This window comes from Triticum aestivum, chromosome 1B (assembly GCF_018294505.1).
Source record: "Triticum aestivum cultivar Chinese Spring chromosome 1B, IWGSC CS RefSeq v2.1, whole genome shotgun sequence".
In the NCBI taxonomy this organism is placed as follows: Eukaryota; Viridiplantae; Streptophyta; class Magnoliopsida; order Poales; family Poaceae; genus Triticum; species Triticum aestivum.
The window spans coordinates 2,240,650-2,256,858 of record NC_057795.1 but is presented as its reverse complement, the minus strand read 5'-3'; the positions used below and the strand labels follow the sequence as shown (position 1 = coordinate 2,256,858).

The 16,209-nt window shown below is 46.9% G+C and overlaps 1 protein-coding gene across 2 annotated transcripts; it reads right to left on the bottom strand.

Moving 5' to 3' along the window:
* Nucleotides 1–251: 251 nt before the first annotated feature.
* Nucleotides 252–4,029, bottom strand: LOC123083126 (disease resistance protein RGA4). 2 transcript variants are annotated; one of them, XM_044505256.1, is made up of 3 exons: nt 3,033–4,029; nt 722–2,649; nt 252–581 (listed from the first exon to the last, which is right to left on the bottom strand). In XM_044505256.1, exons 1-2 carry the CDS (start codon nt 3,815–3,817, stop codon nt 765–767), a joined length of 2,670 nt encoding a protein of 889 aa, XP_044361191.1. In that variant the 5' UTR covers nt 3,818–4,029; the 3' UTR covers nt 252–581; nt 722–764. The 2 variants fall into 2 exon arrangements, with proteins under 2 accessions (XP_044361191.1, XP_044361197.1); XM_044505262.1 differs by having other exon boundaries at nt 722–2,574.
* Between the last annotated feature and the right edge of the window lie 12,180 nt (nt 4,030–16,209).

Genomic DNA, 16,209 nt, shown 5'->3' with positions numbered 1-16,209 from the left:
AGGAAAACAACATAATCCGGATGATAGTAAAACAACACAATCTGAATACAAGCTCTAGGAAAACAACATAATCCGGATGATACTAAAACAACACAATCTGAATACAAGCCCTAGGAAAATAACATAATCCGGATGATAGTAAAACAACACAATCCGAATACAAGCCCTAGGAAAACAACATAATCCGGATGATAGTAAAACAACACAATCTGAATACAAGCCCTAGGAGAACAACATAATCCCAATGATAGTAAAACAACACAATCTGAATACAAGCCTTAGGAAAACAACATAATCCGGATGATAGTAAAACAACACAATCTGAATACAAGCCCTAGGAAAACAACATAATCCCGATGATAGTAAAACAACATAATCTGAATACAAGCCCTAGGAAAACAACATAATCTGGATACAAGCCATAGGAGTACTAGGCTATACGAGAATTTGGGATTTCAAGTAGTTTTAGAACTTCATTATAAAATCCATTGTGCTTCTGGCACGGAATGGAGGCAGGGAGGAGATTTGCAGAACAGGAAGCGATGCATCAAGTGATTGGCTCATCTTTGCAACAATTTGCACTGCACACAATGTAGAAGAAGCGAACGTCATTGTTATATATATCTACCATGTGCACGCCGGCAACGACAACTAGCTAGTAGAATACTGAAAACCAATTATATACAAGCAAACGGAGGAGGAGATGGAGAAACAAACTGACCATATGTGATGCTGCTTCGTGGAGGATTTTGGCACAACTTGCATTAGGGTGTTTCAATGGTCACGACGTTGGGCTGACGCTGATGGTCCCTTGCAGCAGCTTCCCATCCACGTTTGATAGCACCATCAACTCTAGAGTGGAGCCCAACTTCCTTGAGATTTCGCAGGCTTCCGATCTGGACACCAGGAAGAGCACCTGGAGTTGGACAGATCAAATGGAGCGTGTCAAGCTTAGTCAGATCTTGAATTATTATTTCCGTGAGACTTTCCATGCCCACGAGGCATATCCTCTCCAGTCGTACGAAGGGGCCCTGGTTTTGTATCGAGAGGTCCCTAAGATTTTTCTGAACCAGCTTCAGAAATTTCAGTCGACATCTCAAATTACTCAGTCCGGCTTGGATTAAATGGCCGCTGAGATTAGTCTGTGAGAGGCACAACTCCTGAAGACTAGCCATCTTGGCAACCACCGAAAGTGGTATTGACAGCTTGCCACTCAGCTTAAGCGATGTGAGCCTACCCGGATCTTCCAGGGCATCCAGGAATGATTTTGAAGACCCATTGAAGTTAATAGACAGGGAGTAATCAAGAGTAGTCATACGGGTTCCATGACCGATGAATACCTTGATGCCTTTCTTAATACCACTCAAGTCTGTCGGCTCATTTGGATTGGGATTAGGAGTACACCATATCTTCAGCTTCCTCAACCGCAACATACAACTCAGCAGCTGTGGAAGTCCTATGCCATTGCCGATGACAATTCCTGCTAGCGTCTCCAGGGCACTGTTTTCCCTCAAGAAGTCCTTTAGCTTTGAGAATCCACCCGTCAACCTCCACACTTTCTTTGGATCTTCATCTGGGCAGTCATCAGTTTCCTTCTTTTTATTGGGTGGAGGGCAGTCAACGCTAGACGGCCGAAACTTCCCAAGGAGGTGTTTCAATTTGGGCAGCTTGAGCACTTCTGAGTACACCACCACTACATCAGTTGTCCTCATCTCCAGTGTCTCCAAACGTATCAGCTTCCCTATTTTCCTCGGAACATGGTCAATACTGCTCCCGAGGCTCAGATATTTCAGCAGCAACAGGTCACATATTATTAAGAGATGGTCTGGAGTCACATCAGCACACTCTTTCAGATCCAACACCCGCAGAAGCCTACGGTTGTTAAAACTCAAGATAGCTCCATATCGGGCACCTGCAGTTGGAAAGACCAACATAGTATGGAGATGGTCGTCTACTGCATCTGGCACATTGAGCCCACCATTCGCAGTGTCCATGAAAGGATGGAGGGAAAACCGGCGAACATATGCTTCTCCAGCGATCTCATTCTGAATCGGGCCACACAACAAGGTGCTAAATTTATCTGTCGCTGCCCTGGCGCAAATGTGGTTGAACACAAACCCTGGAGGCTGGCATCTCTTCACTTTCCCGTTGCTGCTCTTCTTAACGGACTTGATAATATTGTTGTTGATGAGGATGTCTAAATGATCGGCCACAATGTCCTGATCAGAACGGTATACATACTCAGAGACTTTCTGTTTTGCGTGTACAACTAGTCCTTCGGCTAGCCATCGCCTTATTAGAGGGTTCCTTCTGACATCATGATCATGCGGGAACATGCTGAAATATAGCAAGAACTCTTCAAGAACAGCCTTCTGGTGGTTACAGCCAAGCAACCCTTGCATTCTTGCTAAGGCCGCATCACAAAGTTGGAAGCAGGTTCTTCCATACAACATCCCAGTGTCCACCTCTCCAACAAAAACCAGGCCAGTTGTGCTGTTATCTTCGTCGTCACCGCAGATGCATGGTCTCTCTGCTGGCCGGATGTTCGTCGTCACGATAATTCTGCCACCCACTCTGTTGGTCCAAGAGAAGGCAGATATTCTATTAAACACCTCTTCTGTCCTCACGTCATCAATTACAATCAAATACCTACAGAGCATATAAATTGAGGTAAAACTTATTTTGACAGGGTAAATTTTAAGAAACTAATGTAAATAAAACTATATCAATCCTCTGCGGCTAGAGGCTATGTAACTATATCTCTCACAGAAATTAGTGGCTATAAGAAATATGGATAACGTTTGATAACAAGGCAGTCCTTAAGATCAGTGGGATAAAAGGATCATTAATAAAGAAGGTCCCCATTATGCTTTGTTGTTAAATTGAATTGACAATAAAACTTTTAGACTCTTCTGTTAAAGGTTGTAAATAAGGTTGTAAATTAGATACTGAGAGATGGTGCAAACTATTAACATTTTTTTTTAATATTCAAATGGGGGTGTATACTAGATATAGGAAGATTGTAGATTCACCTTTTTTCGCTTAGGCGTGACTTGAGCTGATGCTCCATGTCAAACTCTGCAGCGTCGGCGGCGGCCGGAGGTGGCCCAGGCATCTGGTCACTGAAAATCCAGAGAAGCAGTCTGTGAAAAAATGTGAAGATGCAAAGAAGCCAGCTGAGGATGACCGTGCCCATGCCAATGCCCGGCCTACGGTGCGGCTCATTCCCAAATTGCCCGAGTATCTCCATCAGAACATCATCCATGGTTTTGTCTGCCGCAGTAACCCACGCCCACTGACCGAACTGCCAGCGGACTTCAGCATTGTTGTAGACTTGCCTTGCAAGCAGAGTATTTCGGCCACCGAAGCCAATGGCGCAGATAACCTTGGCCTTCATCTCCGATTGGTTCTGTACCAAGGTAAGAAGATCCTCTTCTGCATCAGCCGTCACTGGAGGAGGAGAACATGGATTGATCGGCGCCAGGGCGCTAAAAGATTGTAGCCCCACGAATAAAGATTCTATTCTCGCCTTGAGCTCAGAAATCTTTCTGGCAAACTGTGTAACAGATATCATTTTGGCATCGAAGCTGGCCATGCAGTCGTTGATCTCTTCCGCCAACCTTTTGAGTTGCGTGATCTTGAAATCGCTGGTTTTATTGCCTCCCCAGCTAGGATCTTGGAAAATTGATTGCATAATCTCAAGCTTTTCTTGAATGGATCGAACAACAGGCTCCAGACGCTTGCATCTGTCACCTACCAACTTGAACAGGCTTGGTAGGGAGGCCTTCAGTATGGCGCCCACTGTGGCCGCCTCCATCTCTCTTCCCTTCCCCTGCTCGGTGATACACCACTCTGCAATCCTCTCTGCCTAAGCTAGCTAGATGGGGTGTGGCGGCGGCAGCACAAGGGCGGCGCTCGGCGTGCAACCCCTACACAGCTTGCGCCATGGGAGGGGGGGCTGAGGACACGGATCTGGAGCTTGTGGTTGTGGGCATGGAGGCGAGTGGCTGGCGGCGTGAGGAAGACACGCCCGAGTGGGCCTGGGCCACCTTGTTTACACGACAGACAGAGAAAAAAAATCACCTAAATTACATCCAGGTACCTGGATTTCCGGCTATGCGCATTCAATGGAAGGAGACATTCTCGTCAACGACGATGTGCATACGGTGACTTCGTAAATTTTAAGATGATATGTCGACTCAGTCTTTTGAAGGTGCTCATAGGGGTAGGTGTGCGTCTGTGCGTTCATAGGGGTGAGTTTATGCGCGTGTATAGGAGCGTTTGCGTCTGTACTGTGTTCAAAAACAAAAAAAATTATCTCAAAGAATTATTACCTTGTATCTAGGGTTCAAGTTGATCATCTCAAAGAAAAAAAGATGAATCTATTGAAATAAACGGGTAGCCACCTCAAAAAATAAAATAAAAATCAACAACTTGAAAAAAGAAAAAAATGTTATAAATGTACTCCATATTACACCTTAAAAAGACGGTCATCATGGTTGTCCAAGTCTTGTGCTTGTCACCAAGTTTGTCTCCATTTCGCTCACCTGGCCAACCCTACTATACGCATGGATGCGAGCGGTTTTTTTTAAAATATAGGAGGGGGGGACCCCTCCGATTTCATTGACGAAACCACCACGAAATCCAGTTCACAAGAGCGAAACCTAAACAGCTACCAACATCCAAAAGTAAACCAGTCTAAGCAGCAAAAATTTAAATCTTAGGGTCACAAGCGACCATTTTGAGCACGAGGGCGCAGCCTCCAGCAAGCAGAAAACAAGAAAGGGAAAACAACGAGCCATCTTAGGAAACGAAATCTTCAAATCATCAGACAAGGAACTTCCGCTCTCCATCCCTGTGAAGCTCTGTATACCTCACTTGCTACTTGCTCGATTAGTTTTGCCCCCAGCATCAGTAAGTTTTGTCCTGGGTTTTTTCTCCGCAAAACAGCCCAGTCCACAATCCAATTGCAAGTTAGTTTCACTAACGTCATGGGGTCAGTGACCAATTTATCATGAAAAATTATATCATTTCGACATTTCCAAATAGCCCAAAGAGTTGCAGACATTCCAACTAGCACTAGTTTTCTTTCCTCTAACTTAAATTTCTTGATCCATGCCCCTAGGCAATCATCAACCCCAATCGAAGCTGTTTTTAAATCGAAGGAGCATTTAATCAAACTCCAAAGTAACCTGGCAGCAGAACAAGAGAAGAAAAGGTGATCTATGGTTTCATTTCGACCACAGTACACACAACTTTGATTCCCTTTCCACCCTCTTTTTGCCAGGTTATATCTGGTCAGTATACTTTTCCTGGCTATTAGCCAGAGAAACATCTTTATTTTCGCTGGAATTTTCACTTTTCAAAGAAATTTGTGTGGAAACCCTACATCAGTTTTAACTAGCTGTTGATATAGATATCGCACTGAGAATTGTCAGTTGGCTGTCAGCATCCACATTGGCTGATCTTTGACCGCATACATTCTCACTTCCTCACATCTGGACTTCAAACTATCCCATAGAATTCTTTTATCTCCAGACAAATCCCTTCTAAACTTAAACCCCTCCCATCCCATGTCAATGGCCTGGGCCACCGAAATGTCGCGGGTCAAGCTAATGAAATAAAGGCTTGGGTAGGCCTCTTTCGGTGGTTTAGATCTGTGACACCCCAAAAATTTTGGCCTTGTTTTAGTGGAATAAAATTTTGCCAGGATTTAAAACTTTGAATTTTTGAGCTCCATTTTGATTTTTTTTAAATCATTTCCTTCCCTGTTATGATGAGTTTTTTCCAAAGAGAAAACTTTTAAAAAATGTTGTTGGACTTGTTTTAACCTCTCAAGAAAAACTTTCCTTTTATCAGTGTAACTAATTAAATAATTAAGTTGCTTGATCTTTATTTTTCTTGAAAATGGTTTTTCAAGGTTAAATGGCCATATTTGAACTACAACCATTTGATAAATTCACTTAAAATTCCCATAAAAATTTGGAGATGTCATGTGATGTTTTTAAATAACTTTTATGCAAAAGTATATTTCATTCATGAAATATTTTGAGCCCTACACTCAATTTTTCTTCTCTGGTCCAGAGTGCATTTTGCACTACAACCTATTTAAATATTTCTTTAAAACTTCTACCAAAATTAAGGGAGGTCAGTAGGAGCCTATTATTTCACTTTGTGCAAAAACCTATTTATGTTCTTTCAAAAATTTGAGTGAATCAACCTCATCTTCATTCTGGACCAACTTGATGGTTTGTACAACAACCATGTTTTTACTTGCTCTTTAACCCTTGATTATTTCTCCTACTTGTAGTCCCCCATGATAAACCCTTAAGTCCAGGAGCATGCACCTTTTGGATCATTTTTGGTTCATGAAATAATGTCATTTATTTCCTGTCCAGAATTGAAGTTTTGTAAAACTTGCACTAACAAGTTTCTGCTTTTAACCAACTAGCCTCACCACTCTCTCTTGCATCTAAGGAGATCTTGATCTGGAGATTTGGGCCACCCCAAGAGTTGCTTAGAAGCCTTTAACATTTTGTCAAACACCTTATGGGCATGAACAGTTTTGGCATGATTATAGGTTTGTGTGATGGACTTGTCCATCTGTCCGAACCATGTTGTCCAATAGCCTACTAATGGTCTCCAACCCAGACCTGTGGTTTTGCACTTGATCCCTAGCAGTTTTTGGCTACCCTGGCATTTCATCAAACACCTTCTGTGCGTGCACTGGACGCGCCCATAGCGCGCCAATTGCAGCCACGCGGCCGAGCCGACACGCTGGCCCCCTGGCTTTGGCCCACACGGCAGCACCTCGCCACGCACTCCCCTTCTCACCACAACACGCCAAGCAGCCCCGCCGTGCCCGACAGGCCAAGCGCTAGCCGCCGCCGCCGCCCGACAGCCTCTGGCCATGTCGGTGCCGCCCAAGCCACTCCCACTCGCCACCTGCCCCTGGAGCACTGCACTCTCGTCCACTAGCTCTTGCCGTCATCCCCAGCCACGCCACGTTGCCCTGCAAGCTACAGCGAGGCGGTTCGCCGGAGAGCTTATCCGGCCGCCGCGGAACCGACCTCGACGAGCTATAAAAGGAGGCCCCCGAGCCACCCCGGGCACGCAGGAAGCCTTAGAATGCTCCCCTAGTCCTCCCATGGCAGCCAATCGACTCGGGGAAGGTCTTCTTCCCCATCTTCGGCAACGGCAACCGCCGCCACTGCCCCGGCCAATTCGGCACCACCAGGGCCTCCCACTCTCCGTTCTCTCCACCAAGAACCCCCTCATCCTCCCGTAAACCTCCCCCCTACTCCATTTCGATTTAGAACCACCGCCGCCCCGAAACCACTTTTCCCCGAAGCTTTCCTCCGCCGAGGAGCTCGCCGCCGACAGCTCACGCCGTCCCCGCCGACCCAGCGGCTACCAGCAGGATCGCCCTCGAACCGCGGATCCATCCCCGCCCTCCAGAGGCCGCTAGGAGCCGCCGCTCGCCGGCGTTGGTCGCCGGAGTCCCGCCTCCGCTCGGGACAGAGGGAGAAGGAGGAGGGCGGACTGGTGAAACCTGACTAGTGGGCCACCTAGGACCCACTGTCAGTGACACCCCGCGCCATCCACGTGTTTAAGTGAAGGCGTAAACTTCAGGAGTACGCCTCCTCCGTACCGAAAGCGTATTTCTATCTGAATCGTTTTCTTTTCTGTTTTAATTTAAATAACAGATTTGACCAAATCTTTGACTGGCTATAACTTTTTAAATATAAGTCCAAATGAGTTGATTCTTTTTCCTACCTTCCTCAAATTTGATCTAGTTTATTTTACGATTTATTTGAAAAAATTTCAAACAACTTTTTGGTTCTGTTTTTGAAATGTGTGTTAATTCAAATATATTTTTAAATATGATTTTGGGGAGAGAAAAGAAGCTTTCAAAAGTTTTGGAGTGCACCCGGCCTTTCCACACATTGAAGGCAAGCACTCTGAATCCCGGCATAATATTTTTGGTGTGATCGTTGATGCATTTATAACACCACCGCATTTCGAAGGACTTGTTATTTCATGTGATATGATCATATACATGGGTGCATGTTGTTGATTTCCATGCTGTTGGAAATGGACACACTTGTGATGATAATCACCCTCATGTGCCTTGCATGCATACCGGCAGGAACCCGGGAAAACCTCGGCCTTGGGTAGGCATGAGTTTGTCGCCGGTCTCCGTCGGGACGGTTATGTTTGGTATGGCATGGTAAGGTGATATGAGAGGTGACTCTGTTGGATGAAATATATTCGTCATGCTAATCATGCAGGGAATACTCGAACCTCCTGGGTCGACCGTAGATCGAGTCTTGTTCCAGTAACCCCCATACTTGTTTCGTACTACCACTCGTCTCTACAGCAAGTAGAGTACGGTTCAGTAAGTTGTCAACCTCTTTATAGCACACACCGTATAGAGAGGCCATGGTGGAAGATACCGGTTGTAGCTGGTAGGCAGGCCACCTGGTCCGGGGGCATGGGTATTTCCGGTTGGGACCGAGAGGGGAGGCCACCCCTTAGAGCGCGCGATATAAATTTGATCCCATGCTACGCGAGGTTGTAGCCTCCCCACTTAGAGTTTGCTTAACAGGTGTCGTGGGTGATTCCAGACACGTGTGAGATAAGCTGGTGTGTGCAAGTTAGGTGTGTTTTCAACAAAAAGACCGTAGACAAAATTAGTCCTGCTGGACTAAAGAAATCCGTTAATCGTGGGTAAAGAGTACACCCTCTGCAGAAAATAAACCTATTCGAATAGCCGTGTCCATGGTTAGGGATTACAGTCTGGGATGGGTCAGGTGTCGGTCTTAGCGTCGGTCTTCGGAGGTGAAACTGTTAACCAGAAAATGGAATTACTACTCGTGACTTGTGATATCTATGATGATTATTATTATTGTTGACTAACCCGTGATATTATTGTTATTACCGAATATCTCTGGGATGGTTCTACCTCCGGGATATTCATTATGATTGTTTCTTTTAAAGCCCTTTATGTGGCGTCGCTCAGACGCCCGACTGTGGCATTTCTTTTAAAGCCCTTTATGTGGCGTCGCTCAGACGCCCGACTGTGGCATTTCTTTTAAAGCCCTTTATGTGGCGTCGCTCAGACGCCCGACTGTGGCATTTCTTTTAAAGCCCTTTATGTGGCGTCGCTCAGACGCCCGACTGTGGCATTTCTTTTAAAGCCCTTTATGTGGCGTTGCTCAGACGCCCGACTGTGGCATTTCTTTTAAAACCTTTATGTGGCGTCGCTCAGACGCCCGACTGTGGCATTTCTTTTAAAGCCCTTTATGTGGTGTCGCTCAGACGCCCGACTGTGGCATTACTTGTTATTTGTTTCATAAATTTTTTTATTACCATGTTATTGCATTTTTATAGATAACTTGCTTGCACGCATCAGAGTTTCATTTATCTTTCATGACTGACGTCATGAGCATAAAAATATTTTTAGCACATCATTGTTATATTATACCTGTGTTCATAATGTTTGCGAGTACATTCAAAGTACTCACTGGCTTGTCCCTGGCTATTGTCTTGGCCAGATTTTGCTTGCACGGAGAGGAGCGACGCGATGCCAGCCCCGGAACCCACTCAATGGAGATAGCAGCCTCGCGAAGATAGGAATTAACCTGGTCAGCTGTTCCCGTGGGAAATGGAGTCCCATAGACACTGATGTTTCACAACCCGCTTCCGCCATCAACCACTAGAAACCATTTGTTGTACTCACAGGCCAGAATGGTCTTGTACTACATATTTTGTATTTTGCTTGGAATTTCTGTATCAAGTTGGAGCCTCATCAGCTAACAGTAATCCTGGGGCTGATGAGCACGACGGTCTTTTCTGGAAATTTGTTACCCGGAAAAACCGGTCGTGACAGACTTGGTATCAGAGCCAGGCTGACCATTGGCTAATCCTATCTTAGCCAGGTCAATAAACTTAGGCAAACCAACCCACCAGACCTTAACCAAACCCCAGCCAAGCTTCTCGTGCAAGATAGCCACACAGTGACCCAACACTTTTTGGCAGTCGGTGCCCAACCTATCAACCTAACCTGTCACTCATGCGCCAGTGACCGGCCCCTAAATAGTCCTTTCTCACAAGCGTGCGAAGGAAGATTCCGTCCCCTTTTTCCTATAAAAAGGGCGCGCTAGCACCAAACCAGCACACACAGCCGCTACCCCAAACCGAGCCACAATGCCTGGACCTATAGTGCACAACGAAACCACAGCAACCAACCTTGGAGGTTTTGTGACCGTCCTCGCAAACCTCACCCGTCTTGCCTACACGTTAGAAGAGCCACCAGAATATGTTGTGTATCAAGGACCCATGAGCGGTGAAGACCGCCAATTCTGGGCCACTGTGCACATTTACGGTAGGAGTCTAGCACCCGAGCGCCCCTACCGGTTCACCGGAAGAACAACTTCCTTTGAGCCACAAGCCATCCAGCTAGCCGCTCGAGAGGCTATAGTTCATCTCAGGCACTTGTCGCCCAGAGTTAACTGTCGCTCGTTCCACTACTACCCCAGACGTGAAGGGTATGGTAGACCACCCCAAGTTTCCAATGGAGATCACGAGACGGACCCCGCATTGTTGCACCTAGTGCGCTATGTAAGTGCACTAGAGGCACTGTTCGACCAGATCACTATTGATCTAATCGCAGCTCGTGGAGAGCTGGTTCGTCGAGCCCCGGCGAGAGAAGAAAATGAGCCCAACACCGACAACCCAGTCGTGCTGTTTGGACAACCAATCGAGACCCCGAGATCTGCCCCAGCCATCGGCCAAGGTGCTGCGATAACCCCAGAAGTGCTTCGTCGCATATTGGGAGCACACTCCAACGGGGTTGTGGCCAACAATCCCCGCAATGGTCATTCTCATTACCCCGACCCTGCAGTTCCTCCGCCATCTCCGACTAATCCCGGCAGAGAGACACGTGGAGAAGCCTCGACATCCACCAGGCACGCCCGTTTAGACATAAACGAGGTAGACTAAGTCGTATGAGTAGCACCAAGTTTCAATGTATCCTCGCTTTGTAATCACGCGACCGTGTATATTAACGTAGCCTGTCGTTGTGCCTCTGTTTTAATAGTAGCCTTGCATTTTTGGTCAGCGCATAGTTGCATATTTTCTGGGCACAACTACCAAAACCAACCCGACGACAACCACAGTAACACGTCTCTTTATGAGATATGTGTATCTCTGACACCGACCCGACCTTTGGAACTAAGCTGGAAATTTTTTTACCTTTCACCACGGTAAAACGATCCGGCTCCATTGCTATATAAAGGCCACCTTGTGACCTTACCCAGCAACCCTCACTTTGCGCACAACACTCACGCTTCTTCCTGTCATGCCGAACCCCAGCATTCATCTGAGAACCCCAGATGCAACCCCAGGTAGCTTTGTCAAATTATTGTGGGATTTTACCCGCAGTACCATGGGTTCTACCCAGCCACCCCAGTACGAGCTGTTCAAATCGAGGATCACCCCATCCACCTCAGAATATTGGGCAGCATTACACATTCCTCCTGTAGACCCCAACCAAGATCCAAAGAAGTTTCCTTCGTGGGGAAATCTATGCCAACCCCACACTTGGCCATAGAGGCTGCTGCGAAAGAAGCGATTGCTCGTCTTCGATCCGCAGTACCCTATGCCCGCGAACGAGGATATTATTACTTTCCGAGTCGTGCAGCACCCGGAGAAGTTACATCTTTTCCCGGTGGACGTATTGAGAGAGACCCAGTTCTGGCCAACCTTATCCAGTACATCATTGCTCAAGAGCATTTAAACCAGCGAGTGATGGATTATCTCCAGAGCCTCGCAGATTTAAATCCTCAGATTGCCATCGGCAGACCACTGAGACCCGACACGGAGAGACGCATACATCGACTGGTCAATCCACTGCCTCCGATTGAAGAAGAATGTATTCCTTTACCAGAGACATTTTATCAGGACCCCGCCCAGTTACCATTTTCATTTTAGACGTCACTACTGTATTTGTTCTTTGCTGCATTTATTTATGTGTGTGACTTATGCGTAATACCCTGAGTTTGTACGACGAGTCAATTATTTGGCCCCTGCTAATGTGTGTAGTTTTTGTTGTGGTTTATGCTCCTTTAAATTAAATGTTTTTACCTCGCAAAATCCTGGAGTGAGATTTCTTTTCCCTGAGTTCCTACATCTACACTTTCTCACGACACGGATAAATTAATTTCACACAGCACCACGCAGCAGACTCACAACCCTTACCATTCGAACACATACACTGTTTGCAAAACTTTGCAACGGCGTTACATCCAGCTAATCACCCCCTAACAACAGTTAGCACCCGGCACACTCCATCTACTCCTCATGATCACCACCACCGCGGAGAGCCAACACCCGAGCCGCAGCATCGCGATACTCGTCGAAGATCATCGCGCACAGGAGCACAGAGAGCCCCAGCAGTGTCGCCAGCCCTCCGCATATCAGGATCACAAACCAGTCCGGCATCGCCTCCGCCATTAGAGCCTCGACCGAGCTTCTGTAAGCAGTAATGGAGGAGGAGAAGTGAGGCCAGGTGTGAGGAAGAAGAGAGAGGCCCCCGGCCGTTTTTATAGCTCGAGCTCGGTGTACGGTGGGCGAAGTCCACCAACGCCGCTCGTCGCCAATCGCCGATGTTCGGAGTCGAATCCACGAGCAGTGCCGACAGCGCGCTGGCCCGCGAGGTGAGTGCACGCTGCACCGGCAGCTAGCATGCCGCGCACTACCACGGTACGGCCTAGATGCCCTACACACTAGGCGTCGCCGGTGGAGAAAGCGCGCGGGAGAGAGGAGGAAGAAAGGGCCAGAGGGAGAAGAAGAGGAGACTGACAGTGGACCCCGGGTCCACCTATCAGCCAGAGAGAGCACTGTGCTCTCGGGTACAACCAGCGTATGTCTAAATTTAGGAGTTATCCTAAATTTATATCCAGCGTAGAAATCACCCGTTTTTGTCCCAAACCGTAGACTTTTCCGCGCAGCCCCAGTTTTTCACACTGTGGTTTTTCACCACTTATTGCCCTCTCACTGTAGCCACATCATCATTGCGTAATTATTTTCTTAACACCGCTTTTAGCAAAATCTCGAGGACGAGATTTTTTATTAAGGGGGTTAGTATTGTGACACCCCAAAAATTTTGGCCTTGTTTTAATGGAATAAAATTTTGCCAGGATTTAAAACTTTGAATTTTTGAGCTCCATTTTGATTTTTTTTAAATCATTTCCTTCCCTGTTATGATGAGTTTTTCCCAAAGAGAAAACTTTTAAAAAATGTTGTTGGACTTGTTTTAACCTCTCAAGAAAAACTTTCCTTTTATCAGTGTAACTAATTAAATAATTAAGTTGCTTGATCTTTATTTTTCTTGAAAATGGTTTTTCAAGGTTAAATGGCCATATTTGAACTACAACCATTTGATAAATTCACTTAAAATTCCCATAAAAATTTGGAGATGTCATGTGATGTTTTTAAATAACTTTTATGCAAAAATATATTTCATTCATGAAATATTTTGAGCCCTACACTCAATTTTTCTTCTCTGGTCCAGAGTGCATTTTGCACTACAACCTATTTAAATATTTCTTTAAAACTTCTACCAAAATTAAGGGAGGTCAGTAGGAGCCTATTATTTCACTTTGTGCAAAAACCTATTTATGTTCTTTCAAAAATTTGAGTGAATCAACCTCATCTTCATTCTGGACCAACTTGATGGTTTGTACAGCAACCATGTTTTTACTTGCTCTTTAACCCTTGATTATTTCTCCTACTTGTAGTCCCCCATGATAAACCCTTAAGTCCAGGAGCATGCACCTTTTGGATCATTTTTGGTTCATGAAATAATGTCATTTATTTCCTGTCCAGAATTGAAGTTTTGTAAAACTTGCACTAACAAGTTTTTGCTTTTGACCAACTAGCCTCACCACTCTCTCTTGCATCTAAGGAGATCTTGATCTGGAGATTTGGGCCACCCCAAGAGTTGCTTAGAAGCCTTTAACATTTTGTCAAACACCTTATGGGCATGAACAGTTTTGGCATGATTATAGGTTTGTGCGATGGACTTGTCCATCTGTCCGAACCATGTTGTCCAATAGCCTACTAATGGTCTCCAACCCAGACCTGTGGTTTTGCACTTGATCCCTAGCAGTTTTTGGCTACCCTGGCATTTCATCAAACACCTTCTGTGCGTGCACTGGACGCGCCCAGAGCGCGCCAATTGCAGCCACGCGGCCGAGCCGACACGCTGGCCCCCTGGCTTTGCCCCACACGACAGCACCTCGCCACGCACTCCCCTTCTCACCACAACACGCCAAGCAGCCCCGCCGTGCCCGACAGGCCAAGCGCTAGCCGCCGCCGCCGCCCGACAGCCTCTGGCCATGTCGGTGCCGCCCAAGCCACTCCCACTCGCCACCTGCCCCTGGAGCAGTGCACTCTCGTCCACTAGCTCTTGCCGTCATCCCCAGCCACGCCACGTTGCCCTGCAAGCTACAGCGAGGTGGTTCGCCGGAGAGCTTATCCGGCCGCCGCGGAACCGACCTCGACGAGCTATAAAAGGAGGCCCCCGAGCCACCCCGGGCACGCAGGAAGCCTTAGAATGCTCCCCTAGTCCTCCCATGGCAGCCAATCGACTCGGGGAAGGTCTTCTTCCCCATCTCCGGCAACGGCAACCGCCACCACTGCCCCGGCCAATTCGGCACCACCAGGGCCTCCCACTCTCCGTTCTCTCCACCAAGAACCCCCTCATCCTCCCGTAAACCTTCCCCCTACTCCATTTCGATCGAGAACCACCGCCGCCCCGAAACCACTTTTCCCCGAAGCTTTCCTCCGCCGAGGAGCTCGCCGCCGACAGCTCACGCCGTCCCCGCCGACCCAGCGGCTACCAGCAGGATCGCCCTCGATCCGCGGATCCATCCCCGCCCTCCAGAGGCTGCTAGGAGCCGCCGCTCGCCGGCGTTGGTCGCCGGAGTCCCGCCTCCGCTCGGGACAGAGGGAGAAGGAGGAGGGCGGACTGGTCAAACCTGACTAGTGGACCACCTAGGACCCACTGTCAGTGACACCCCGCGCCATCCACGTGTTTAAGTGAAGGCGTAAACTTCAGGAGTACGCCTCCTCCGTACCGAAAGCGTATTTCTATCTGAATCGTTTTCTTTTCTGTTTTAATTTAAATAACAGATTTGACCAAATCTTTGACTGGCTATAACTTTTTAAATATAAGCCCAAATGAGTTGATTCTTTTTCCTACCTTCCTCAAATTTGATCTAGTTTATTTTAAGATTTATTTGGAAAATTTTCAAACTACTTTTTGGTTCTGTTTTTGAAATGTGTGTTAATTCAAATATATTTTTAAATAGGATTTTGGGGAGAGAAAAGAAGCTTTCAAAAGTTTTGGAGTGCACCCGGCCTTTCCACACATTGAAGGAAAGCGTTCTGAATCCCGGCATAATATTTTTGGTGTGATCGTTGATGCATTTATAACACCACCGCATTTCGAAGGACTTGTTATTTCATGTGATATGATCATATACATGGGTGCATGTTGTTGATTTCCATGCTGTTGGAAATGGACACACTTGTGATGATAATCACCCTCATGTGCCTTGCATGCATACCGGCAGGAACCCGGGAAAACCTCGGCCTTGGGTAGGCATGAGTTTGTCGCCGGTCTCCGTCGGGACGGTTATGTCTGGTATGGCATGGTAAGGTGATATGAGAGGTGACTCTGTTGGATGAAATATATTCGTCATGCTAATCATGCAGGGAATACTCGAACCTCCTGGGTCGACCGTAGATCAAGTCTTGTTCCAGTAACCCCCATACTTGTTTCGTACTACCACTCGTCTCTACAGCAAGTAGAGTACGGTTCAGTAAGTTGTCAACCTCTTTCTAGCACACACCGTATAGAGAGGCCATGGTGGAAGATACCGGTTGTAGCTGGTAGGCAGGCCACCTGGTCCGGGGGCGGTGTTTCCGGTTGGGACCGAGAGGGGAGGCCACCCCTTAGAGCGCGCGATATAAATTTGATCCCATGCTACGCGAGGTTGTAGCCTTCCCACTTAGAGTTTGCTTAATAGGTGTCGTGGGTGATTCCAGACACGTGTGAGATAAGCTGGTGTGTGCAAGTTAGGTGTGTTTTCAACAAAAAGACCGTAGACGGAATTAGTCTTGCTGGACTAAAGAAATCCG

Coding starts and splice junctions, on each gene's coding strand:
- LOC123083126 (XM_044505256.1), bottom strand. CDS start 3,817: ATGGAGGCGGCCACAGTGGGCGCCATACTGAAGGCCTCCCTACCAAGC. Junction 2,650..3,032: donor TCACGCCTAAGCGAAAAAAG/GTGAATCTACAA, acceptor TATGCTCTGTAG/GTATTTGATTGTAATTGATG.